This window comes from Harmonia axyridis, chromosome 3 (genome assembly GCF_914767665.1).
Source record: "Harmonia axyridis chromosome 3, icHarAxyr1.1, whole genome shotgun sequence".
Classification (NCBI taxonomy): domain Eukaryota; kingdom Metazoa; phylum Arthropoda; class Insecta; order Coleoptera; family Coccinellidae; genus Harmonia; species Harmonia axyridis.
In genome coordinates, this window is record NC_059503.1 from 7,158,925 (window position 1) to 7,184,952 (window position 26,028).

The 26,028-nt window shown below is 34.6% G+C and overlaps 1 protein-coding gene across 5 annotated transcripts; it reads left to right on the top strand.

The window, feature by feature from the left end:
* On the top strand, window positions 1-25,782 carry LOC123676042 (hexokinase type 2). 5 transcript variants are annotated; one of them, XM_045611694.1, is made up of 8 exons: window positions 1-256; window positions 22,131-22,293; window positions 22,352-22,707; window positions 22,997-23,096; window positions 23,157-23,349; window positions 24,332-24,537; window positions 24,885-25,111; window positions 25,168-25,782. In XM_045611694.1, exons 1-8 carry the CDS (start codon window positions 185-187, stop codon window positions 25,246-25,248), a joined length of 1,398 nt encoding a protein of 465 aa, XP_045467650.1. In that variant the 5' UTR covers window positions 1-184; the 3' UTR covers window positions 25,249-25,782. The 5 variants fall into 5 exon arrangements, with proteins under 5 accessions (XP_045467650.1, XP_045467652.1, XP_045467648.1 ...); XM_045611696.1 differs by lacking the exon at window positions 1-256 and adding an exon at window positions 2,554-2,839; XM_045611692.1 differs by lacking the exon at window positions 1-256 and adding an exon at window positions 7,923-8,078.
* Window positions 25,783-26,028: the final 246 nt, after the last annotated feature.

Below are 26,028 nucleotides of genomic sequence, written 5' to 3' on the forward strand. Positions count from 1 at the left end.
CTGAGTTTTATTTTCGCTTTCAGTCCTCGACTTCTCAGCTGACGGGCACGTTTTGTAGCTAAATTAAACGCAAGGTGTTAATGAAATAACCTATTGAATAATGCTAATTCGTTTCACAAACTTTTGTCGCTATTTTATTTGAATTTTTCGGTCGAATAGAGGGTGAAGAGTGTAGTGACCGTTTATGGTGTTTTTTCGTCATTTTAACGACAATATGAGTTACGAATTGGCGCCCCAAACTGAACCGGAAACTAGGGTATGTATGCCTTTTTCAAATTCAGTTGATTCATTTATGGAGAACTGTAATATTGAGCGTTACATCATATTGTAGGTTAATCGAATATTTTCGCTGTTCCTGGCTTTTATCTGAAAATTGAGTAAGTTGGATGTCTTTCAGAGGTCGTTACCAGAAAATATTCTATCAATATGTCTGTAATTTTCTATTTTTGAGCAGAGAATGGCCCGCGTCCTCAAACTCGATTCTATCGAACTGAAGATCCTGAAAACTCAAAATAATGGAACAATATAATTAAAATTTTTCCGGAAAAAGTATCTCCTCGAGCGGGACCTGAACCCGCAACCTCTGAATCATCAGTTCGGTGTATTATTCCCTTATTATAATTTCAGACGTTAAAACCATTATTTCTAAAGGGTGTTTTTTAGAGCTATACAATTTTATTTATCCGCAAGATAATCTTGTGGCATTACATTTTAAATATGATTTCTGGCATATAACCGCCACGGCTGGCTCGGATGTAGTCCAATTTTCGATGACTTTTTCCAACATTTGTGGCCGAATATCGGCAATAACACGGCGAATGTTGTCTTCCAAATGGTCAAGGATTTGTGGCTTATCCGCATAGACCAATGACTTAACATAGCCTCACAGAAAGTAGTCTAGCGGTGTTAAATCACAAGATCTTGGAGGCCAATTCACAGGTCCAAAACGTGAAATTAGGCGGTCGCCAAACGTGTCTTTCAATAAATCGATTGTGGCACGAGCTGTGTGACATGTTGCGCCGTTTTGTTAGAACCACAGCTCCTGGACATCATTGTTGTTCAATTCAGGAATGAAAAAGTTAGTAATCATGGCTCTATACCGATCACCATTGACTGTAACGTTCTGGCCATCATCCTTTTTGAAGAAGTACGGACCAATGATTCCACCAGCCCATAAAGTGCACCAAACAGTCAGTTTTTCTGGATGTAGCGGTGTTTCGACATACACTTGAGGATTAGCTTCACTCCAAATGCGGCAGTTTTGTTTGTTGACGTAGCCATTCAACCAGAAGTGCGCTTCATCGCTAATGGACGTGGTGCGCGATACGTATTCCGCACAGAACCTTTATTTTCGAAATAAAATTGCACTATTTGCAAGCGTTGTTCAGGCGTGAGTCTATTCATGATGAATTGCCAAATCAAACTGAGAATAAATGACAGAAAGTAGTCTAGCGGTGTTCAGGGGTCCAAAACGTGAAATTAGGCGGTCACCAAACGTGTCTTTCAATAAATCGATTGTGGCACGAGCTGTGTGACATGTTGCGCCGTCTTGTTGGAACTACAGCTCCTGGACATCATGGTTGTTCAATTCAGGAATGAAAAAGTTAGTAATCATGGCCCTATACCGATCACCATTGACTGTAACGTTCTGGCCTTCATCGTTTTTGAAGAAGTACGGACCAATGATTCCACCAGCCCATAAAGCGCACCAAACAGTCAGTTTTTCTGGATGTACCGGTGTTTCGACATACACTTGAGGATTAGCTTCACTCCAAATGAGGCAGTTTTGTTTGTTGACGTAGCCATTCAACCAGAAGTGCGCTTCATCGCTAAACAAAATAAAATGGACGTAGTGCGCGATACGTATTCCGCACAGAACCATTAGTTTCGAAATAAAATTGCACTATATTTGCAAGCGTTGCTCAGGCGTGAGTCTATTCATGATGAATTGTCAAACCAAACTGAGAATAAATCACTTGACAGCTGTTAAATCGGTCGCCATCTTGAACAGTAATGCCAACTTGAAGTTATACACCTCGAAAAAAACACCCGTTAGTAAATTCAAATCTCGAATGGCGTGGATAAGTTTGCCATGACGAAGTTATTGGCAAAATACGATTTGGGGTTCCGTAAATACGACTGTTCAAAGTTTTGGTTTACTGATAACTTCAAAACTACACAGATTCCATCGTATTTTATATTTAGATATGAAATAACAAGCTTCCTGCTGAATTTCAGGTGTATTGCATTATCAGAATCACAGAGAATTCAAGAACTAAAATAAGTAGAATGTCTACGAATCTGACTGAATTGAGAATATCAAAAAAGTACTGAGCGTTCTTGATACCACTTTCAAATTTGTCTACTATACGACAAATAGTGATACGATTAACTGATGGTTATAATGTCGTCCATGAATTTCTTTTGAAATTCACAAATGAGAACTGATTTTGATAAAACAATGGTCGTCAATGAGAGCATAAGAACTTTCCTTCATTTTTTTTGTTTCTGAACGATCTAAAACCTATAATTTCACTTGATAAGGCTCACACAAACACCAGCATTTGGTACAAAACAAATTTGAGTTATTTTGTGGGTTGAATAGAATCATATCAACACATAAACATAGAGTTTGCGATAGGATTGTAAAGTTATAGATGTGAGGTAATTCCAGATTTTCGAATACACACGATACTATAAACAAAGTGTTAAGTACTGATAAAGTTTGCCATTATTTGTTTCCCAGTTAGATTCGGTCAAATTAACACTTATAGTTCAGTTTCTGGTGTGTTTGGTGAAGGTTCATTTGAAGAGTTGAAGGATGAATCCAACACCAAAGGTAATTTGCAATGTTTTTGATGAATTTTTTCATTCTTCCGTTTCAAATCGAGTATGTTTAAATTTAGGATATAATTTAGAATAATTCTCTATTATTATCTTTCATTTCCCATTGAATTTGTTTTTTTGTTAGTTTGCAGAGGTTTAAAAACCTACTTTAAATTTTACAAATAATCTATATATTTCCCTTTATTCTTTTTGCACGTTTGTTTCAACAGTTACATACTTTTTTCAAATGTTTGTAATTTTCGAATTTCGATTCGAGGATGGTCTCAAATAATTGGGTTCAACACGCTGATGAAGAATTCGAGGTCAATATCAGTTTTGTTCGGCCGCTGTATACACAATAAGTCTGGAACATATTTCTCATTTATTGACCAATGATTTTCATTCCTACCTTCAAATATTCTCTAGATCTTCATTCAAAATACACCGCAGTAAACTAAGTCATAAAAACAAATTCTTCTAAACGCCATTTGGGTTATCAAAAGGTTATCGTTGTAATATATCCCTATACTGAAAAAAACTCCAAATGTATGCGCTGTTTCAAAATTCAGCTTATGTAACATACCAATGTTTCACTTATAATCTGCGAGAATGTGCCTCTACATAAAAATTCGACCTCAGATAAGTTTGTCCTTGGAATGAAAAATAGAAAATATGTGTGAAGCACAGCGTGTGAATGAGACACAAATGAATGTGGAACTTAATCCTGTAGTTGCAAAACCGTATCGATTGGATCAAGTTCAAAAACCTACACGGGTATTATTTATAGGCTGTAGTAAACAGATTTAGTAAACACTACATAGGTACAGAGTACAGACATGCAATCGTATTCGTAGGTGCATTGGGTCATAGTGGCGCCATCTAAACCGTCTACCTCAAAGCAAATGAGCCATTCGTTCATAAAGGATTTTTTCGGCAACCGTCCGGGAAGTGCTCACTTCCCGGACGCTTTTTCTCTGAGAAAGTAGCATTTCCCGGCCTAGTCCGGAAAGTAGGTACTTCCCGGACTAGGCCGGAAAAGTATCATAGAATCCATAGCAACCGAGATAATGGCTGACAGTTCATATGAAATTAGTTGTCAAAAATTTGCATGTTTTTTGATCGCAATCGCAATAAAATATCTAAAGCAGCAGCGTTAGTGTTATTTTACATGGTTGCCGAAAAAATATTGTACGCAACACGCCCGAAAATGGTTTTTTTGGACTCACAGACTTCCAGGACTCGCTTACGCTCGTCCTGGAATTTTGTCTATTCGTCCAAAAAAACCCTATTTTCCGGACTTGTTACGTAAATTACTATTTTCTATACAAATTTGATAATAAAAAAACATACCCACAGCTTTCTGTCAATTTTTCATAGTTTCTTCACATAAATTACCAAACTTCAAAAGATACGTGCCAAAATTTCGGAATATTAATATAGTTATTTATAATACAAGTGCAAAAGGCATTGATATTCTTCCACGAGTTCAAAATTCAAAAACGAGCCACGAAGTGGCGAGTTTTGGAATGAACGAGTGGTAGAATGAGCCTTCTGTACGAGTATTATAAGTAATATAATACGAGTATTATAAGTAATATAATAAGTCTGGATCGAAATATTTAAGGTTAAGTAACGCTATATTTGTTGTTGTTTGAAAAATGGAAAAAAACGAGTTTCGTGTATTGACAAAGCTTCTTCGTATAAACCGATGAAGGCCATGACTAAATTGAACGAATACGCTTTATTAGTGTGACGTCACACCGCCATTTTTGGTTCTCCTAGCTGTCAGTATTCAGAATCCAAACAAATAAATTGTCATTCAAATTATTTTCATAAATGAGAGTATTTGAGGAACGATTTCGGTATTAATTGATAGACAGAAGGAACGAGGTTAATACCAGTAAGTTTGAATCCTGTATCATTCCGCAGATTTTGTAAAAAACCGTGTTTATTAGTTGAACTTCAAGTTCGAACTTACTGGCATCAATCTCGTGCCTTCTGTCTATCAATTAATAGTAAAATCGTTCCTTAAATAATCTTATTTATCAAAATGAGCCAATTTCTTCAACGACAACGTACTAATTTGAATGACAATTTGTTTGTTTGGATTCCGAACACTGACAGAAGAACTAAAATGGCGGTGTGTGACGTCATCACTAATAGAGCGTATTGCACTTCTACTACTTGACTGCCTAGCTTATTCTCCAGATCTGGCCTCCATAAGGATTGCTGGCTTTTTACAAACCTCAAAAAAATGCGCCAGGAAAAGAAATTTGGCTCAAATGAAGGCAAATGCGAATCTAAGGTATTGAAAAGTTGGAATACGATATGTATCACTCTTTGACGAATCACTCTTTCACGAATAAAGTCGAACTTTGAAGAAAAACATTGTTTTTACATGTTAGGCCTGGAATTTATTGAGAGAATAAGTATTACCTTTGGTAAACTACTTATGAGTTTCAATACTTCATGTTCTGTTTTCTTGCAATAAAATCAGTAAAGTCAAATTTTTTCATAGGTATCTGTGATTGCACCTGCCTATATCTGTCGCGCTAACTAAACGATCTATGCTCTCAATGTGTTCCTAATTGTTAAAAAAACACTCCAGATATCACAACAAAAAGATAGATCGGAACTGACGTACAAGCAAGATAAGGATATATGAGTGCCAAAAAAGGCCAAGTCACCAAACAAACTACGTTGTATTTTAACTGCAATTTTTATTAGCTCAAGTGTTCAAACGATAAAGTTTGGTGTTTTCACCTGAAAATGCTTGGTAACAACCACATTATCATTTCAATGGATTACAAATTGCGATATTTTATCAGCCCATTCAGAAAGTGTAGTGATGTCATCAATATCTAATTGATGATAATCGGCATTTGATTTTCAAATCGAATTCAGGAATTCTGAATCGTTTAACTGTCGACACACCCCTTCAATGAGTTACAAAGCTATTTGAGTATCTTATGAAGCGAGGAATATATTGATCTGTTTGTAAAAGGAGCATTTTTCCAAAAATATTCTTTCTTGAATATAATCTTAGATCTTTTAGTCAATACAATTATTTCAACATTCAACATCAAATGTATTAGGACAAAACCTTAAAATAACAAATTTCATCGCCTTCACCATGTATGGTTCCTAAGAATAGCTGATTGTATTGATTTTTTTTCTAATAACGGGTGTTTTTTTTTCGAGGTATATAACTTTAAGTTGGCATTACTGTTCAAGATGGCGACGGATTTAACAGCTGTCAAGTGATTTATTCTCAGTTTGGTTCGGCAATTCATCATGAATAGACTCACGCCTGAACAACGCTTGCAAATAGTGCAATTTTATTTCGAAAATAATGGTTCTGTGCGGAATAAGTATCGCGCACTACGTCCATTTTATTTTGTTTAGCGATGAAGCGCACTTCTGGTTGAATGGCTACGTCAACATACAAAACTGCCGCATTTGGAGTGAAGCTAATCCTCAAGTGTATGTCGAAACACGGTTACATCCAGAAAAACCGACTGTTTGGTGCGCTTTATGGGCAGGTGGAATCAAAAACGATGATGGCCAGAATGTTACAGTCAGTGGTGATCGGTATAGAGCAATGATTACTAACTTTTTTATTCCTGAATTGAACAACTACTTTCTGTGGAGCTATGTAAAGTCATTGGTCTATGCGGATAAGCCACAAACCCTTGACCATTTGGAAGACAACATTCGCCGTGTTATTGCCGATATACGGCCACAAATGTTGGAAAAAGTCATCGAAAATTGGACGTCCAGATTGGACTACATCCGAGTTAGCCGTGGAGATCATATGCCAGAAATCATATTTAAAATGTAATGCCATTCATGTATTCATGTCAATCGAATAATCCATCGTTGTTTTATTGCAGTTTAAAGTTCTATAGCTCTAAAAAAAAACACCCTTTACACTGGCATTTATGAAGTAGTAGAACCCTGGCTGAACAAAAGTGATTTTTTAATTTTGTACTTAAAAACATTCGATGATGTTGCTTTCATTTCATGATCGATATCATTGTAAATAAAAGGGACCTGATATGAGAAGGAACTCTTAAATTAAGATGTTATGTGGCGTGGGATACTGATACCTGACGAACTGCGTTCGTTTTTTTGGTGTTTTATTTCCAATATTAGGTCCTGAATCAGCCAAAACGTGAATTGGGAAATTTTCTGGTAAAGAGCATTATTTTTATACAAAAACGCAATGTCTCAAATTATGTTAAGGGGAATTCAATGAATACATATTGAACAAACCGTCAATTCTGCGGTCAATGACACAAATAAGTAATTATAAGTTATCCATTTGAATATAATAACAAAACAAACGGTTAATTAATAACATCATATTGTTTTTTCAATTCTTTGTATCTGTATTCCATCTATTACCTAATTATGCATGGTATGCAATGAATATTTTAAACATACCATTTAAATTATTAGAAATTCTCAGTACTGCGAACATAATAGGTCACTCAATGAGGCTCTATGTTGACGAATGAAGTCGAATTTTCTAGAAAAAATGTGTTTTTATTGTTTACGTTCAGGACTTATTCAGGGAAATGTTATTGTGGAATAAATCATGATCATTTTTAATAAAAAAAACTGTTGATGCATCTCACACAATTCCGTACAACTATGGCTTCGTGTCCGTATGTCTGTCGGTCTGTGTGTTCGCAAATCATTATGACAGCCGTAACTTCTACAATTTTCGACCGGTTTCGATGAAATTTGGAACAGATAACCTGGTAAGGCTTCAGATGGTTTCATAAGAATTTCAGCTCTTCTAGATAAAGTGTGAAGAAAGTATGCGGAATTTCTTTATACCGGAATTTCATGAATTTCACAGAAATTATCTACGATTTCCTCATATAATAATTGTAATCAAGCTGTCGGTAGCATAAATTAAAACGGCCACTTCAGAAATGTTCAAGAGGTGTCTACAACTTTACAGATTATCGACAGCTCACTTAATTATCTTCGTCTCGTATCTCATATTGACCTTGTCTCAATATAGTACAACTTTTCGCCGCGCCACTAGAGTAGGGCGGCGCAAATCGCTTAAATTAATTATTCTTTTTATTTACAAGCAATTATCGAACTCCAGTCAGTCGTTTACAAGACCATCCTGCGGTCAGATCTCCCAAAATCGCGGTACATACCGGGTGCGGTTAGATAAAATGAAAATCGAAAATATTAAACAGTACGAGGATGAGGATCTGATTACACCAGAGGTAAGAATATTATTCAGCTTCTAGTATTCTATGACTCTACCCTTAGTAATCTATGACGCTAGCTTTATGATTCTTCCTGAACCTACCCCCCGAACACAGATGTTGTCGCGTATCGTGTATCTATGGATTTTTCGAGGTTAGGAATATTAAGACCGGGTCGCAAAATTCAAGCTATATTTATTTTGTACATCTGGAAATTCTCTGAGAATATGATATCTTCCGCTCTTTTCGAATAATCAAATTTTCATAAATACTTATCAAAAAATGCCAATCATTTACCTAAGTAAAATTCAAAAAGGATCCCAAAGCGCAATTGTAATCAAATCGGTGAAGTCACTCGAAAATGTCAACAATTTAGTATCCTATAAGAAAGCCTAAGTTTTAATTATTGATTCAACCGCTGATAAGTTTATTATTACAACAGTATTTCATTGCAACGATTTCTTTGATTCTTTTAATGTAGAAATTCACATGAAAATGCTAAAAGCAAAAGAATTAAAATGGAAATGCCGAACGTGTCTCATCACATGACAATGGGTTAATATTTTCCATAATCAATTTTTTTCCAAATTCGTGTATTATCCTGTTATAATTCAGGATGGTTGTAATGGCAACACCGTTATTTATTTCTTGACATTTCTTATGTCATTTGTATTCAGTAGGTTATGACATTTAAACATGGAAAAATACATGCTTCAAAAACGTTCAGAAATTGTTGAATTGTTTTACCAAAATCAGTGCTCATTTGTGAATTTAGGAAGGAATTATAGACGACATTATTCGTTAATCGACTAACTGAATAATGTCGCTTATGAATTGTTCTTAAATTTCTCTCAATATTCATAAATGAGCACTAGTTTTGATAAAACAATGTACCAATTTTAAGCCTTGTTGAAGGTAGTATCTTTCTATGATTACATAACATAATGAACACACGACATAAGAAATGTCAAAAATAATTCACAGTGTTGCCATTATAATCATTCTAATTTGTATAATTCCTATTGGAAAACCATTTATATCGCTGAAAAGTCTAATATATCAGAATGTCCCTAAATGAGCTTTTGTAGTAAATTGAAACTAGGAGTTTCTGAAGAACTCCTTCGGTTTTGTTTTGGATTTTATCAATTTCCTTTGAGATCGAAGACAATTCGTTAACATCGCTGATAGATATTATTTCTGTGACAACTTCAAAACACAGAAATAAACATTTCTCTATGCAATCGAATACGTTCCGATTTAATCACTTAATTATTGTGTACGTTCATAAATATTTCATAAAATGATGCCCATACCTATCACGGCAACCTATATATCATAAAAATCAATCAGCCATTGGCAAATCATCAATTTCTTCACCGCACTCACGCCATCCAACGGTGAAAATTCTTCTATGCGGTTATGCAACTGGCCCCCCTGAAAAATCTAAAGGTCGATAGCCATCGATTTCGAAATAACGTTGTTGAATTGTATTGTTCTATCGATGTATATTCTCTTCCATTTTTTCGCAACAATCCGGATGTTGCCGAGAATTCATCAAGTAACGATGGCGTGTTGCAAATCAGGAATTCTGGTTTATGGTCAGCTCGAAAGACATTAAATATCTAAATGGTCAAGATTCGTACAAGGACCTCTTGTACGTTCACCGCGGTACATTCCAATCATAAGAGCACAGTGGCGGGTTCAAGTTCATTCTTCTCAATGTATAAGTATGTTTTATTATAGCATGCGCAACTTGAGGGGTGTTCGTCATGGGTCTATTCTAGTCCACTCTCTATTTTGGTCATCCAGCCAAGAATATAACAACCGATGAAATAACTTTATAATCACATTTTATTCTCTCTGTTAAACCTCGAGTTAAAATCTTATACTTTTTTCCCTGTATAATAAATAACTATTTATTACCTTTATCTGAAGGGTGACCATCATAATTCTCTTCTAGTACTCTTGGAAATCCATCGAAGTCCAGAACAACCTACTGTGAAACCTGACAAATTGAATGAATTAAATGTAAACCCTCATTATATTAACTTTTTTACCCTACCTCCTTACTAGAACGGCATCCATCATGGTCCTATTCCGATACCCTTCCTCTTCTCTATATTTTATTTGGGTGATCCTCCCTACTCAGGTACTGAAAGCTGATGAATTGATTTAAGATATTGCGGCATAAGTGTCACATATGTGACTAAAGCATTCAATGTTTCTTCTAGACCTACACCAAAATAATAAATTAAAGGAAAGTAGAATGGGCAAAAGTAACCTAATCAAACTATTACCCGCTCATGTTTCTTAAATGAAGATTTACTTCGAACGGACTTCATCTTCAGATCAAAACACCTTGGGCTCATGAATTATAAATGAGGAATTGCATCCACTTACACGGACATATAATTACCGTATACACCTACAAAGTCCCGATCTACTGCTGTAATTAGTCAACCAGTAAATGAGGAAATGCCTGAGGACTATACGATGTAAATCTACGCTTGAACTTGGTTATACATGTAGATAATCAGTTTGATGATTAATAGGATTTTAATACGCCTTTGATATTAAGGACACAGTACTTGTCAAACGGAACTGGGTTGAGTTTATAGCTTGGGAAGAACTTCCTTAAAGTTTACGTATAGATTTAGCCTTGTGCGTCATTGTATTCCTTGCGTTGGCACCTTTGAAATGGACCTTTCACCAATTGGTTGGATATATTAGGTTTTCCGAGTTCAATAAGCTAGCTAAATTCTTTAGCTGACAGATCTTCACAGTCCATAGATGAATAGAACTGTCAGATACACATTGCTGGAGATTCCATAGAAAGGAGACACATCGCAATTGAACTTGAGATCTACATAAATGGTAGATCAATAGAGCTTGCAGATTCATAAAGCAAGTAAATTGCTTGTTGCAGGTTGAGGGCTAACATTCTGCTATGTCTTTCACTCAAAAAAATGTTTCAAAACAATAATAAATAACATTTCGTTGACAGTGTCAGAGATCAGGATCAGGTAGTAGATCAGTAAGTTTCTATTTCTTATTTGTGTTTAGAAGTCTGAATTATTTATATTGAAGAAATATAGCATGGAGTTTGTCTACTAAAAGTTGGATCACTCTGTATGTATAGCAGAGTATGAGAAGGCAATCTGTGAGATTGATCGTTTACCTGCAATTCAAGAGAAAGCTCTAGAAGAAGAGTTTAACACTATTTTAACTTCTTGGCTATGTCTTCTACATCAAGATTCTAAGTGAAACTATTAAGAAAAATAATATCGATCATTGTCGATTGCTATAAGCAAGTCAGAGACGATGGGGTTCCCCAGGGCTCATTTTCGGTCCAAATACACTTCCCTGTAAGCCCTAGCATTGCAGTTATTCGAATTCAAAGTAAGATATTTCGATCACCAGTGATCTATAGCTACACAAGCATGCCAAAAAGACCTTGCAGTGACTCTGGAATTCCCCAGGGCTCATTTCCGGCCCAAACACTATTCCGTATTTCTCTGGTAATTCCAAAAAAACGAGAATGCCAATATTATCGAGGTGTCATCCCGTAAATAGAAGTTCCAGAGGATCGATATCCAGAAGGCGGCCAACAAACAACAACAACAACAGTGGCGCGCAAGTCTACACCCCAAAATATCAACACGCACGTGACGTCACGTAATCGGCAGTATCGACCCCCTGTTGGAGAGAGGGGAGGTGTGGCGAAGGAGTGAGCTGACGGGCCTTTGAAGGTGACCTTGTGACCACACTAAATCGCATCTTCTTCGACCGCTGTCATCAGCTTCTTGATCGGATCTTCGATCGTGGTGATAACTTTGTGACGATTGTTTTGTTTACAAGTGTTTTTAGCTGGTTTGAAGATGGTACAGGCGCCACTGGAGCCCAACGAAATGGTATCGCCAAATGTAAGTGGTTTTGAGTCGATATAAAACTAGGTTTTACAACAAGATTGTTTGTTTTGAAGATTTGTGGGGGTTTTTGGATAGTTACAATTTTTTTTGCTACTGTGGTTTGTTTTTTGTGTTTATGAGAAGTGATAGTAGGTCAATGTACTTCGAACTGTTATCAGGTTTCCAGGAATATTGGGTTTAATCACTTGTTTTAGGGTTTCTAATTTGTTGACGATAATTCCTTGAATTATCATCGTAATTTATCTCTAAAGTTTTAATTAATTTAGTTAATAACTTAGTTATGTCATTGCATGTTCATCAAAACAATCCTTGATTATATTATGCTGTAATTAACTTATGCAAAGACATAATAAATATTAAATCTCAATCTAAACACACCGCCAAATTAAGGGAATGGACAAAATCTCAACGAAGTTTATCGTTCATTTTCTCTTGAACCCTTTGGCCGATTTTAGCAATCATTGTTTTCGATTGTAGCTTGATTAATCGGGAACATAACTGTTCAAATGCCGTCCTCAGTTACTTCGTTATATACAGGGATGAACAAAAAATTTAAAAGTTAAGTCCTATTCAGATCACCCTATAGAGTGATTCGTTGAAGAAAGGTTCACGAAGAACACTCAGATGTTCTCTAATTTTTCTGAACATTTCTTTTTTTCATTTATTGAAATGGATTAATTCTGAGAGAAATTAAAATCATCACAAAAAAATTGGAACTGTAAGAAACACACTATAGGTATCTCGAAAACAAAGTGTTTGCCATGGGGATACCTTTTATCGAAAAAATTTTCCCATTTCATCTGTCAAAAAATAAAAATAAATATTACTAAACCTCATTCTCTAGGGAAAAACTGAATAATCAATAAATTATTTGTGTGATTATAACTAATTAAATTCTTAAGGAAGCAAAATATTTCGAAAAAATCGAGATAAAATCATGGAATACGAAAAGAAACTTCAAAAAACATTTTCAAAAGTGAACATTAAAAACAAGAATTCATTTCAAAGCCACTGTTTACTCGGTAGCTCTACAATCTTTGTAGGATAAACAATAGAATATTCATTTATCGAAAATGAGGGGGTCCATGTACCTGCATAATATATCCCATATTATTTTCACTTGGGTATTTAATCATTATATGCGCACAAACGATTTTTCTACTTTAATGACAAAGTCCACTACATAATCGACTATAGCCGTCAAGGTCAGTGCTAAATTCTAGAAATTATAATGAACTCAGGTAAACGTACGTTGCTTCCACAAGCTAGGCTATAAAAAAAATGCCAGTCGGAAAACGACTACGTTGAAAATAAATTAAACTGAAGAGAGATATTTGGATTTTTCGAAGACAAGATTGGAAATCCCAGTTGGGAAGGAATAAAAATTATAACAGGTAAAATAACAGGTATATTATTGCTATTTGGGTATGATTTTCAAAATAAATTTATGTAAAGCTTTGTAATTGGCAGTTTTACATTATGGTTATAGTAGGATACGAATCAAAGAAAATTCAATGAAAATATAATAATAATAATAATAATATACTCATACAACGAAAGCTATTATAAATCAAATATGCTCTGTTCTCCATACAATTCTGTGATCTCCAAGGGCACAATAGACGCGTGGATGAACAAATGATCAAAACCTCCTGACGCCAAGTCAGTGATTGTGATTTTTAATATTAATAACCGTTGTTGAATATGACTCATTCGAATTCATAACAAAGTTTTATAATTTCCTCTGACTCAACAATTATAAATTTCTCACGGATATATTTTGCGCTATATTTAATGGAATTAGCTCTTTCGAGAAGAGAGAATGAAAATCAACGAAACATACAAACTCGGAATATTTCAATAGTTTAATGATCTAGCATAGGCTTCTTTATGAACAATGAAAATAAAAACGACGTTTGTTCAAAACACGCAATTCATTTGGGCGAAAATAACAAAAACGTATAGCTTCATTCGAGTCGTTTTAAAAATAACGATAAGACGTCACAAATACGTAAACTGTACGGTCTGTCGATAAAAAAAACATAACTGGGTTAAAAACCAATCAATTTAGTCAAGTTGCGGACAGTATTGAATTTTTTATTAATTTCCATTTAATTTTAATACATTTACACTTCCATATCGCAGATTATTTCAGATTTCGTATCGAAATTGTCAATGTTTCATTGATGGGAATAACATCTAGACTCATTATAGAAATTTCTATTCCTAGCAAACGTTTTTGCTAATCTAAAAGATGATGTAACATTCAAATCTCTTAACTCATCGTAAATTGCGGTTATCATACGCAAAACGCTGTACCTAATAAACATATCTATACAATGCAATAATCACAACTACGCAGTGTTAATTTTTTTCAATCGAAGGCCCAAAGATTGAGACTGTTGGCAAACAGATGATAGAAGACGATACTGCTCCACTTTTTAAGTACCTAGCAGATTATAGCTTCAAATATGAGTTTATTGCTATAGGAATTAGTTTGGATTCAAGTTTTTAAACATTTACAGCAGGTAAAAGCTTATAAAAGGTTTTTCAATAACAGGTGTAATTAGAGATTGAGTTGACATATCAGTATTTGAGTGAATACTTCGAATGATAATAAAATTCTATGTTCCACTTCCACACTGACGAAAATCATCGACCACCGATGTTTTTGATGTCAAAGTGACAAACCTCGAGATTTATTTAACATTTAAGTATACGCTCTATTAGTGATGACGTCAAACACTGCCATTTTAGTTCTCCTGTCAGTGTTCGGAATCCAAACAAACAAATTGTCATTCAAATTAGTACGTTGTCGTTGAAGAAATTGGCTTATTTTGATAAATAAGATTATTTAAGGAACGATTTTACTATTAATTGATTGACAGAAGGCACGAGATTAATGCCAGTAAGGTCGAACTTGAAGTTCAACTAAAAAACACGGCTTTTTACAAAATCTGGGGAATGATACAGGATTCAAACTTACTGGTATTAACCTCGTTCCTTCTGTCTATCAATAAATACTGAAATCGTTCCTCAAATACTCTTATTTATGAAAATAAGCCAATTCCTTCAACGACACCGTACTAATTTGAATGACAATTCATTTATTTGGATTCCGAACACTGACAGGAGAACCAAAAATGGCGGTGTGTGACGTCACACTAATAGCACAGATTACTAGTTAGTCTGTGCTAATCTTAGACCCTATCTATATTCTAAGGTGCTAATAGGGCGTGAGATTAAGTTGACTTTTAGTATTCGAGTGAATAATTCGAATGATAATAAAATTCTATGTTCCACACTGACGAAAATCATCGACCATCGATGTTTTTGATGTCAAAGTGACAAACCGCGAGATTCGTTTAACATTTGAGTATTCGAGTGAATTCATCACTATTAAATCCTGCCTCAATCCCATAATTTAAATCGAAAAAGATCAAAATCTTCGTTAATAAATCATACTTCATTCAACAGAAGTCGACTCGACACCAACATAAATAAAATATACAATGCGCGCTTATTGTCTGAAGATAAAAAAAACCTAAACCACAGGTAATATGATCTCCGTTGATGAAACTGAAATGAACGAAATGACCTGCTGTACAATGCACATGACTTGGGTCACGTCTGTTGCACGTTGCACAAGAGAGAAGAAGAAAGACACAGAGACACACCCTCCAACGTAAGGAGAATTCGTAGAACCTGTATTCTATGTGTTAATCTATTGAAATCTGTTGAAATCGCATGATAAGCCAATGTCATCTCGTTATACTTATACAAGACCACTTGCACGTCTAAATCTGAATAGAGACGCGCAATTTGCAACGCTAAACTTGAATTGGGTAAAGTACCTTGCTTGTTGTGAGTATTAACCGGTTTGCGAGTCTTGACGATATCAATTTGCTATGGTTGATTGTGATTTATTGGATTGTATAATGGACCATATTGTTCGTTAATCTTTTTGCGAGAGTTTCTTCATTATTTGATGACAGTTTATCAATTCATAAATAATTGGAAATTGTATTTCAACTATAGGATCTTGTACGCAGAAAATGGAGATTTAAATCGAATAAACCAGGTGGAATGTTTCTCCTGCCCCAGATACAGGGTGTTTTATTCCACAATTTATAAATTATTCGTTCCCCGAACACTAAACCATAAAGATGGCTGTTTAGCTAAAGTTGACGTATTTTTATCGTATTCGAAGTGTAGGTACTACAATACCTGCTAAATTATGATTAAAAAACGTTTTTGGCCACCACCATAGGCGTACGATAAGTTGAGACTGGTTGAAATTCCTCAAATTCTACGCCACTTGCGGAATTGCTATTTTATCAACATTTTTTTTATTTCTTTTTAACGTTAATATAGTAACCGAATTATCCAAAACACATAAATATAATAAATACACATTTATTAACATTTCAGCTTCATGTTTAATTTAACATATCTCGAGAAATAGTGACTATATCGCCATGAATGAGAAGAAAGATATTTACGTAGGATGTTTTGGCGAATCGAAAAATTTTGATAAAATTGGAATTCCGCCAGTGGCGTAGAATTCACGGAAAATCAACTAGTAACTTGTTCCGTGATACGCCACTGGTGGTAGCCAGAAACGTTCATTTAACATAATTTAGAGAGGTTTTTATTATCCTGTTTCAAAAGAGTTGAATATGCATATTATATAGATGAAATATTTATGATGCTCCCTATATGTATAATCGAAAAGAAACTGGAATAAATGAAATAAATTATCGTTTTATGAATGAAAATGTGCAATTTCATTATTTTATCAACGTGTGGTTAATGTATCTCACTCTTTGCCTTTGATGCGCCTACTTCAGCAGTCCTGCACAGATCTATCTTCCTGGAGTAAAGGGTGTTTTTTTCAGAGCTATAGAACTTTGAATTGCAATAAAACAACGATGGATTATTCGATTGACATGAATTTTATTTATCCGGAAGAAAATCTTGTGGCATTACATTTTAAATATGATTTCTGGCATATGACCGCCACGGCTGGCTCGGATGTAGTCCAATCTGGACGTCCAATTTTCGATGACTTTTTCCAACATTTGTGGCCGTATATCGGCAATAACACGGCGAATGTTGTCTTCCAAATGGTCAAGGGTTTGTGGCTTATCCGCATAGACCAATGACTTTACATAGCCCCACAGAAAGTAGTCTAGCGGTGTTAAATCACAAGATCTTGGAGGCCAATTCACAGGTCCAAAACGTGAAATTGGGCGGTCACCAAACGTGTCTTTCAATAAATCGATTGTGGCATGAGCTGTGTGACATGTTGCGCCGTCTTGTTGAAACCACAGCTCCTGGGCATCATGGTTGTTCAATTCAGGAATGAAAAAGTTAGTAATCGTGGCTCTATACCGATCACCATTGACTGTAACGTTCTGGCCATCATCGTTTTTGAAGAAGTACTGACCAATGATTCCACCAGCCCATAAAGCGCACCAAACAGTCAGTTTTTCTGGATGTAACGGTGTTTCGACATACACTTGAGCATTAGCTTCACTCCAAATGCGGCAGTTTTGTTTATTGACGTAGGCATTCAACCAGAAGTGCGCTTCACCGCTAAACAAAATAAAATGGACGTAGTGCGCGATACGTATTCCGCACAGAACCATTATTTTCGAAATAAAATTGCACTATTTGCAAGCGTTGTTCAGGCGTGTGTTTATTCATGATGAATTGCCAAACCAAACTGAGAATGAATCACTTGACAGCTGTTAAATCGGTCGCCATCTTGAACAGTAATGCCAACTTAAAGTTATATACCTCGAAAAAAAACACCCGTTATTTGACCTTAGATCGACCAATGAGAATTGGAAAGCTTCAACGTAGTTCTGACGTAAACTGGTAGTGCTGCATCCAAAATTTACATGAATTTGCTTCGCATTGCTCTTGCTTTCATTTGTCACAAGCAGTGATAATTTGGATTGATTGACAAAATGGATTTCGATATTGAAAACTTCTCAAGATTGAGCATTGAAGAAAAATTGAACAAACAAATGATTTCAAGTTTTTATTTTTTTACTTAGGTACGCTCTGCACCAAAGGTTATAACATCGTAGTTTTCAATGCAGTTTGAGAGATAAGATAAATTATTGTGTAATTTTTTTTTCGAACAGGAAAATTTCTCGGAGAATGCGGTACTAAAACTCTAAATTCTTTCCAAGGCCTTGACTCTGATCGCAAAACGAAAAAATTCGAAATTCCAAGCCTTGCGATAGAGGAATCAACAGTTTCCTTATCGGCAATTCAAATGTATTCAAATGAGTCCTGGACGCGAAAAAAAAACCTGTAATCCTTGCCAAGGAATGGAACACGCCCGAAACGGTGTCGAGAAAGCTTTCGATATCCATTGCAAACATGTATAGCCGCATAATTCCAGAAAAAATTGCATGATAAACTGACAGAACGATTATTTTATTTGTCTGGCAGATAAGATCCAGTGTGGCCTGATCTTCCACAACCGATATTCACATTCACCAATTTGCGAAGAACACGTAGTGCAATACAGAGTTGCCAAACATTTTGATGGGTAAAAAATGATTAACCTAATTTCCACAAATTTTAAGTTAATCATTTATTATTTTAATCTAATGGATCCTGCAGGAATTGTAGTGCTGAAAATTCTGCTTTCCTATCAAAATCATAAAAATTAGTCCAAGTTATAAATGCTGTAACTAACCTGACCTTGTTTTATACCAGGTGTCCCAAGTTCTATAATGTATATTTGACGTTTCTAGAGTACTCGGCCTCTTTGATATCTGAAAATTGAGATTATTTTATTAATCAATATTTATTATCTACTAAGCTAGAATATTTTTGCGACTGACTGTTATGAAGGGATGAAAAACGTTTTTCTAAACAACATTTTCCTTTTTTTTCTGATATGATCAAGTGTTCAATTCTGAACGACGGTATGTTTCAATTTATTGCATTTTATTCTTCTGGGTACTGCGAGGAAAATAATGATACAATTCTAAAATGATTGTGCCCCTAAATTCAATTTTCTAAGTTATTTTTAATTTTTTTTTGGCATGTAGAATCAAACTCATCCAATCTATTCCATAAGAATATTCTGGACCATGAAATTCAAAAGTGTATTGACCTTTCTCGAAACAAATGAAAAAAAATTACTTTAAGTACAACATGAATAACTCAAAAATTATTGAACTGCCACAAAAAGTACTATTTATACAAAAATTATTTTCATTCCCTGTACAACCGGAAGAACTTAGGTCCAATTTTCCAGAGAAGACGAACTTGGGACTCCCTGTATATCTCAATGTAGTGCCACCTTTAGGAATGCATAATAAGATTCAGCAAATTTTCGGAAATATATTTATAGCTATAAGTCATCTATAAATAATTATTTAACATTTTGAATAAGATAAACAACAAGATAAAATCTAAGATATTCGATAAACACAGACGAATTCAAATCAAAAGCTTAGTTAATTCAATAAAACATTGGTATAATGTTTAAATTTTGTTCGGAATATCTTATCAGGCCAACTATGCATAAAAAAAGAATATTCAATTCAAATCTGTGATAAAATACTCTTTTCTATGGTCTTAGGAAGAAGTTTCTATTTTTGATTCATTGCTAATCATTTTCCGGTCATCGCACTTTATTTTCCTTATGATTCATCGGAAAATGTTCCAAAGTTTACTTGAGGTCTTCCCAGATCTTTGAAGTTTGGTCACAGATTACCCACAACTTCAAGTACTTCAAAATCCTCGACCACAGGTCGATTCCAATTTTTAAAAAACGTCAGAGGAAATGGGAAAGTTTGAACTTTTACGATTACTTTATCTCCATTTCCTAGAACCCTCGCCTAAAGTGAGAAATTGTCGATAGCTTATCTCAAGCGGTTATTTCCTACAACGACATGTGATAATTTTATCCCCAAAACTCATATATCATATTAGAAATGATGGGACGTATCTCTAAATAAAAAACTGCTACTTTACCCAAGTTTGAATCATTGATAACAATATTTAATATGAATTTTCATTCATAAAAACAAAAAATCCAGTTGCAACAAGTCCCTAACCATACCCAAAATGCAAGTTCCTACCAGACATTCCGATATTCGTCAGTACCAACCGGTACAGACCGCCAAATCCGACAACCCCGCGTTGCACGCAAGCCAGGCGAACCTACATCCACCGTGTAATGTCACACCTTCCGAATCCGCCAATCAGATTCCTCCAACATGGGGGCTCGGGAAAACCGCGTTCGCGTTTGAGGGGGTTGGGGGGAGCTAGCGCATTCCTTTCTCCTCAGACGGCTGCCTGTGCGCAGTCGCGGCGCCGATAATTTGTAGGCTAGTCGTGCGTTCGCACGTTTGAAATTCTGTTTTTAGCCGTTTAGCTTGTCGCGCGTTCGGTTCGACGTTCAGTTTCATCAGTTCGACAATTTCTAGAACGGAACGTTAATCATGGGTTTTCGAAGGTGTTCCCAAGCAACGCAATCGGTATGTATAATTTTGTTTATTATCTGTTTTGAAAAGGACGTTTCAGGGGAATTGGAGGGGTGGTGCAACGGGGTTGGTCGAGACGAAGGGTGTGTCTGATTCACGTCATAACACGGAACGGTGGGAAATGCAGAGAATTTGCATAAGATTGCACTGAATGTCATTAGCGATTTCTATGGTTCGGCCAAATTGCGACATTTCGCTTTTATAATTCCTGATTTCGGTTTTACATCCTATAATTTTTCTATATTCCGCAACTGGTTTATTTACTTATAGTAAACATATGTTTTAATAGGCAAAATGAAAGAAATTAGTTGCGATTCCGAATTGATCGAATTAAAAATAAATAATGAGTGCATGGCACAAGGAAAATTATTAATAGTTGATGATAAAATGTATGGTGACGGTAATTTTTTATGAGCTATAATTATTTTACTTCCATCAGTTTCATAATATTTTCATTCACATATGTCCTTGTCTGTTATAAATTTTGCCAATTTGACGTTCATAGATCATTAATTTAAAATTCCAACATTACATAATTTTGAAATCAACAATTTCTTTTGGACTATATTTTTCTTGGTCTGGTCACATTCACTGGAGACATCAATCTTAACGAATATTTTTTTATAATTCATTCAGATAAAGCTGGCAGTCGATATCTGAGAAATAACTCGCTCAACCTTTCATATTTATTTCGATAAAGGAAAATGGATAAATATCGACAGATAAGGGGGTATAGAGGTTAGGCTGTACAATATGAATTAATTCAAACAATTCTCTTTTTTTCAAATAAAAATTACCCAATAAAAAATATTTCCATAAAAATCATCAAATCACACAAAAGGAACAATCGGTCTACACCGAAATCATATGAAATTATTTCGTATCCGGTTTTATGCAAGTATAGCCTTGACTTTATGATCCTATTCTCATCAAGTACGGAATATTCAACTTTGGTGTTCGTTTTAATGTATTAAAACGATTTGACGTATTTTTCGTATGTTCAGAGAACGAAGTAGATATCGCATTTCAAGTATAAAGAACGATTTCATATCTACCACCGTATCAATATTATCGCAATGACTTTCCCATTTGTTTGAAAGGTAAAATCAAGGTCAACTCCAAATTGTGTAAATGGGCAAATATAGAATGTGTGAAGCAAGCTTCGTAATTCTCCGAAATGAAATAATTAAGGAATTTTGCCTATTAATGAGTTGATTAGACGTAATAAATATTAGATCCACTTAAACATTTTCGCTATTCAGAGCATACAGTTTTTCACGAATTTTGCGATATTTGAAGAATTAATGAAAAAATTAATAATAAAAAGCCAAAAATTTAGTTAAAATTGGAAATTCCGTATATTCTACCGAGCCATTTTTTAAATTTAGAAATTGAATAATTCCTGAAAGATTGAATTTAGCAGATGCTTCATATTTAATATTTTGAACGATGGCGCGTCCACCATTTTCTTAAATTCTGCTTATTTTTTTTAAATAAACCCCAAAATAAAATACTCAACGGTTCACTGGATACATAAAAAAATCTGTTTTTTTTTAAGTTCTTCATCTAGTAGAAGCTATTTATCCTTATATTGTTGTTATAAATGTTGATTTTCTTTATAGATCCGAGAAAGATGCAAAGATCTGATATTGGACGACGATACTCTACGTGAAATTCAACGTAGATTTTTGGATAACATCAATCGTGGTCTTCGAAAGGACACTCATGATGAAGCCATCATCAAATGCTTTGTCACATATGTTCAGAACCTACCAAGCGGAGAAGGTAATTCAAAAAAAACCTTTGCAATGTTGACTGTTCTAACTGAATTTTCCCATTTCAGAATCTGGTAAATTCCTTGCCCTCGACCTTGGAGGTACCAACTTCAGAGTTCTTTTGATCGAACTGAGCAAAAATCATTTCGAGATGAAATCCAAAATATTCGCCATACCACAACACATCATGTTAGGATCTGGAGAAAGATTATTTGACCACATCGCAGACTGTCTCTACAAATTCACAAAGGAAGAAAACATTGTCAACGAGGTTCTGCCTCTCGGTTTCACCTTCAGTTTTCCATTGGTGCAAAAGAGTCTTACTACCGGTATCCTGAAGAGATGGACCAAAGGTTTCAACTGTTCTAATGTTGTTGGACAGGATGTTGTACAACTTTTGTTGGATGCCATTGAAAGAAGAGGGGTAAGAAAGAACTTGAATGAAATATAACACTCCACTCAATAAGTACCAAACCTTAACAGTAAAAACACAATTTTTCAATTCTATATAATCATCTTAAAAAATGGTACGCATATTCCAACGCTCCTCTAATTTTTCAATACCTTTTCTATAGAAAGTTTCATCTTTAGTTTTGAAATAGGCTTTAATCTCAGCAATAACTTCTTCATTAGAACCAATTTTCTTTCCCTGGAGCATTCTTCCCATGTCTATGAAAAGCCAGTTTCTTCAATTTGTTTCATTATCGTTTCAGGACATAAAAATCTCCGTTATGGCCATTTTGAATGACTCGACAGGTACCCTAATGTCTTGTGCTTGGTTGAACCGCAACTGCAGAATAGGTCTCATTGTTGGTGAGTTTGGATATTTTTGAGAGTATCGATTAACCCTTAGTAAATTTTACGCTTTCTTAGGTACTGGCAGTAACGCCTGTTATGTTGAAAAACAAAAAAACGCCGAGTTGTTCGATGGGGAAGATTTAGGATCAGGAAACGTTCTTATCAATACTGAATGGGGAGCTTTTGGAGATGACGGAGCTTTAGATTTTGTCAGAACCTGTTACGATGAAGAAATCGACAGACATTCAGTCAATCCTGGAAAGCAATTGTGAGTTGTTTTCAAGAAAACTTATTATTTACTTGTTATTCATGTAAAATTACAACTTGTCTCAATAACAAGGTGAAATCCAAGCCGTTAATTCAGGATAATATAAACAACTTCAGCTAAAATTATGACCTTCACAAATTTCTGTAAAGTGGTGTGCAAATATTAATATCAGAGATGATAAACACCATTTGTAATTTAATTGCTTGGAAAAACTGAAATGCATTATTCATTAACTCAAATTTACTAGACAAATAATACAATTTGATTAGTGTTGATTGATGAATTTAAAATGTAATGTTGGAAAATTCTACTTACTGACTCGTAATTGTTGGAAATTGTATATGAGGAGATTTCTCTTCAAATATTATAATTCCATCAGAAAAATACTGACGTACGATTTTTCAAATTCGTGTTCATTTAATTCATCATAGAAATTTCGTTCGAAGCATAGATGAACGAGTTAGCATAGATAAGTAGATAGTTAGTTTGTCTATGGTTCGCAGGATATTTTGTGGTTCAGAGCATAGATAAACTAATATTGAAATTTTTTTTTTATAGTTCATCCGATTTTCCCTTAGAACATAGAATACTTTGTTATAAGGATTTGCTGTACTTTTATGTTGTTTTTTATGAACATTACAAAATGATACTTATTGGATTCCTTGAAATTCTACAGGATATAGAAGATGTATTTGTGAAAAATGTGATAATAAGCTGAATAATAGTAACTTAAACAGAAATTCGCCATTCCCAATTATAAAATCTTTTCGATATAACTCGGGAACCATTGAACCGATTTTCTCCATTAATTGACACTGAACTTATGACGGCCAGACGGACTTAATTAATTTCGACCTCGACTTTTTTATTCGCCTTTCAGAATTCGAAAGTTAATTGGTCAAAATGATAGCACACTGTTTCTCTGCAACAAGCTTCGCAAAGAAAAAATTTGTTTAGTCATGAATTTATCTTCTTTTTGCAGGCATGAAAAAATGATCTCTGGGATGTACATGGGAGAACTTGCAAGGCTGGCACTAGAAAAATTAACCAAAGAAGGTCTACTATTCTCGGGCAAAGGGTCAGATGCTCTTTTCACCAGAGGATCATTCTATACTAAATATGTCTCCGAAATCGAATCAGACCGCCCTGGAACATATTCAAACTGCATAGAAATTCTTGAAGAATTAGGTAAAATAGTTCTTATAAATTAGTTATTCAACTACTCCTATCTTCTTCTGGGAGGTGTAGAAATTAATTGTTATGCATTTATATATTAGGTGTGATCGTACATTTATTAAACAAATCAGTTTTTTTAATATTTGCCTCTTTAAAGAGTATATCAGAGCAATCTTCTTGCTCCTTGCTCTAAGTGAATGGAACAGATCCTTTTGCTCTTGACTCAGAGTAGATCTATGTATGCAATAAGAGCACAGAATATTGTTAGCATAAAAAATAATCTATGATCAAAATAATTCAAACACTTTCTATGTCTTTCATAAAATATTTAAAAATTCAAATTTATTGCTTTTTTTCAGGTTTGAAACATGCCACTGAACAAGACTACATTAATGTTAGGTTTATCTGCGAATGCGTTTCACGTAGAGCAGCACATCTTGTTTCTGCAGCGGTTGCTGGTCTACTGAATAAAATGGGGGAAAAGAAAGTAACAATTGGAATAGATGGTTCAGTATATAGGTATCATCCCCATTTCCACAACTTGATGATGGAGAAAATAGGCAATCTGACAGAACCAGGCATAGTTGTAAGTTAGACGAGTTAAAAGTTTGAAAAAAAATAATAATTTTTCCTTTTCTCTAGTACGACTTGATGTTGTCTGAAGATGGTAGTGGAAGAGGTGCCGCATTGGTAGCAGCGGTGGCATGTAGACACCCCCGGTGAAGAAATTAAAAACCTAGAATTTAATTTGTACATAATAGATATATTTGGGTTCCTAAGATACAACTACCAATGAAAGTATGTACAGGCAGCTTGAATCAAGAAGTTTAGTTGAAGAGGTTCTTGAATATTTGCTTCACAATCTGCTTTACCTTTTATTGTTCAGACCAAATTCCTTAAGTCTTATTTTGTTAGTACTTTTTTTGAAGCAAAGAAATGTAATATAATTTATTTAAATCTTTCGATTTGTTGTTATTGGTTTCCTGTTATTTTATATACTGTAAAGTAAATTTCAAGAAACATGTTATTATAGTGAGGATTGTCAAAACTGCCTTGCTGTAACGTCAGTGATCTGTATAAAGTGCTAAATTTTTATAATTTGAACTTGATGTATTTTTTAAGTAAGCAGAAGTACTGAGAATTTATTGATATCTTTTGTACAAGGCAATAGTTGTAAATTAATATCACAACTGGTTTGATATAAAAGAATATATTTATCTATTTTGAAATTTCAACGAATAAATAGTTATATACTCATATATTTTTTCTCCATACCTTTCTGAAATGCCCTACTTTTTGTGAAAAAGGTTTTGGCACTCTTTCATTCATGTGAGTCCAAAGAATTGTAATATTCATTAATCCCATCTCACTTTATCGATACACTGTGTTTATATGAATTTCAACAGATAGATTCGGAGATATCGAAACTTAAAAATAATTAATTTGGTCTATAATATATTCCGTTCAAAAGTTATGGCGAATATTTAGGAGAAATGATGACCC

Coding starts and splice junctions, on each gene's coding strand:
- LOC123676042 (XM_045611694.1), top strand. CDS start 185: ATGGTGTTTTTTCGTCATTTTAACGACAATATGAGTTACGAATTGGCG. Junction 23,350..24,331: donor GTCAATCCTGGAAAGCAATT/GTGAGTTGTTTT, acceptor TTCTTTTTGCAG/GCATGAAAAAATGATCTCTG. Junction 25,112..25,167: donor TGACAGAACCAGGCATAGTT/GTAAGTTAGACG, acceptor CCTTTTCTCTAG/TACGACTTGATGTTGTCTGA.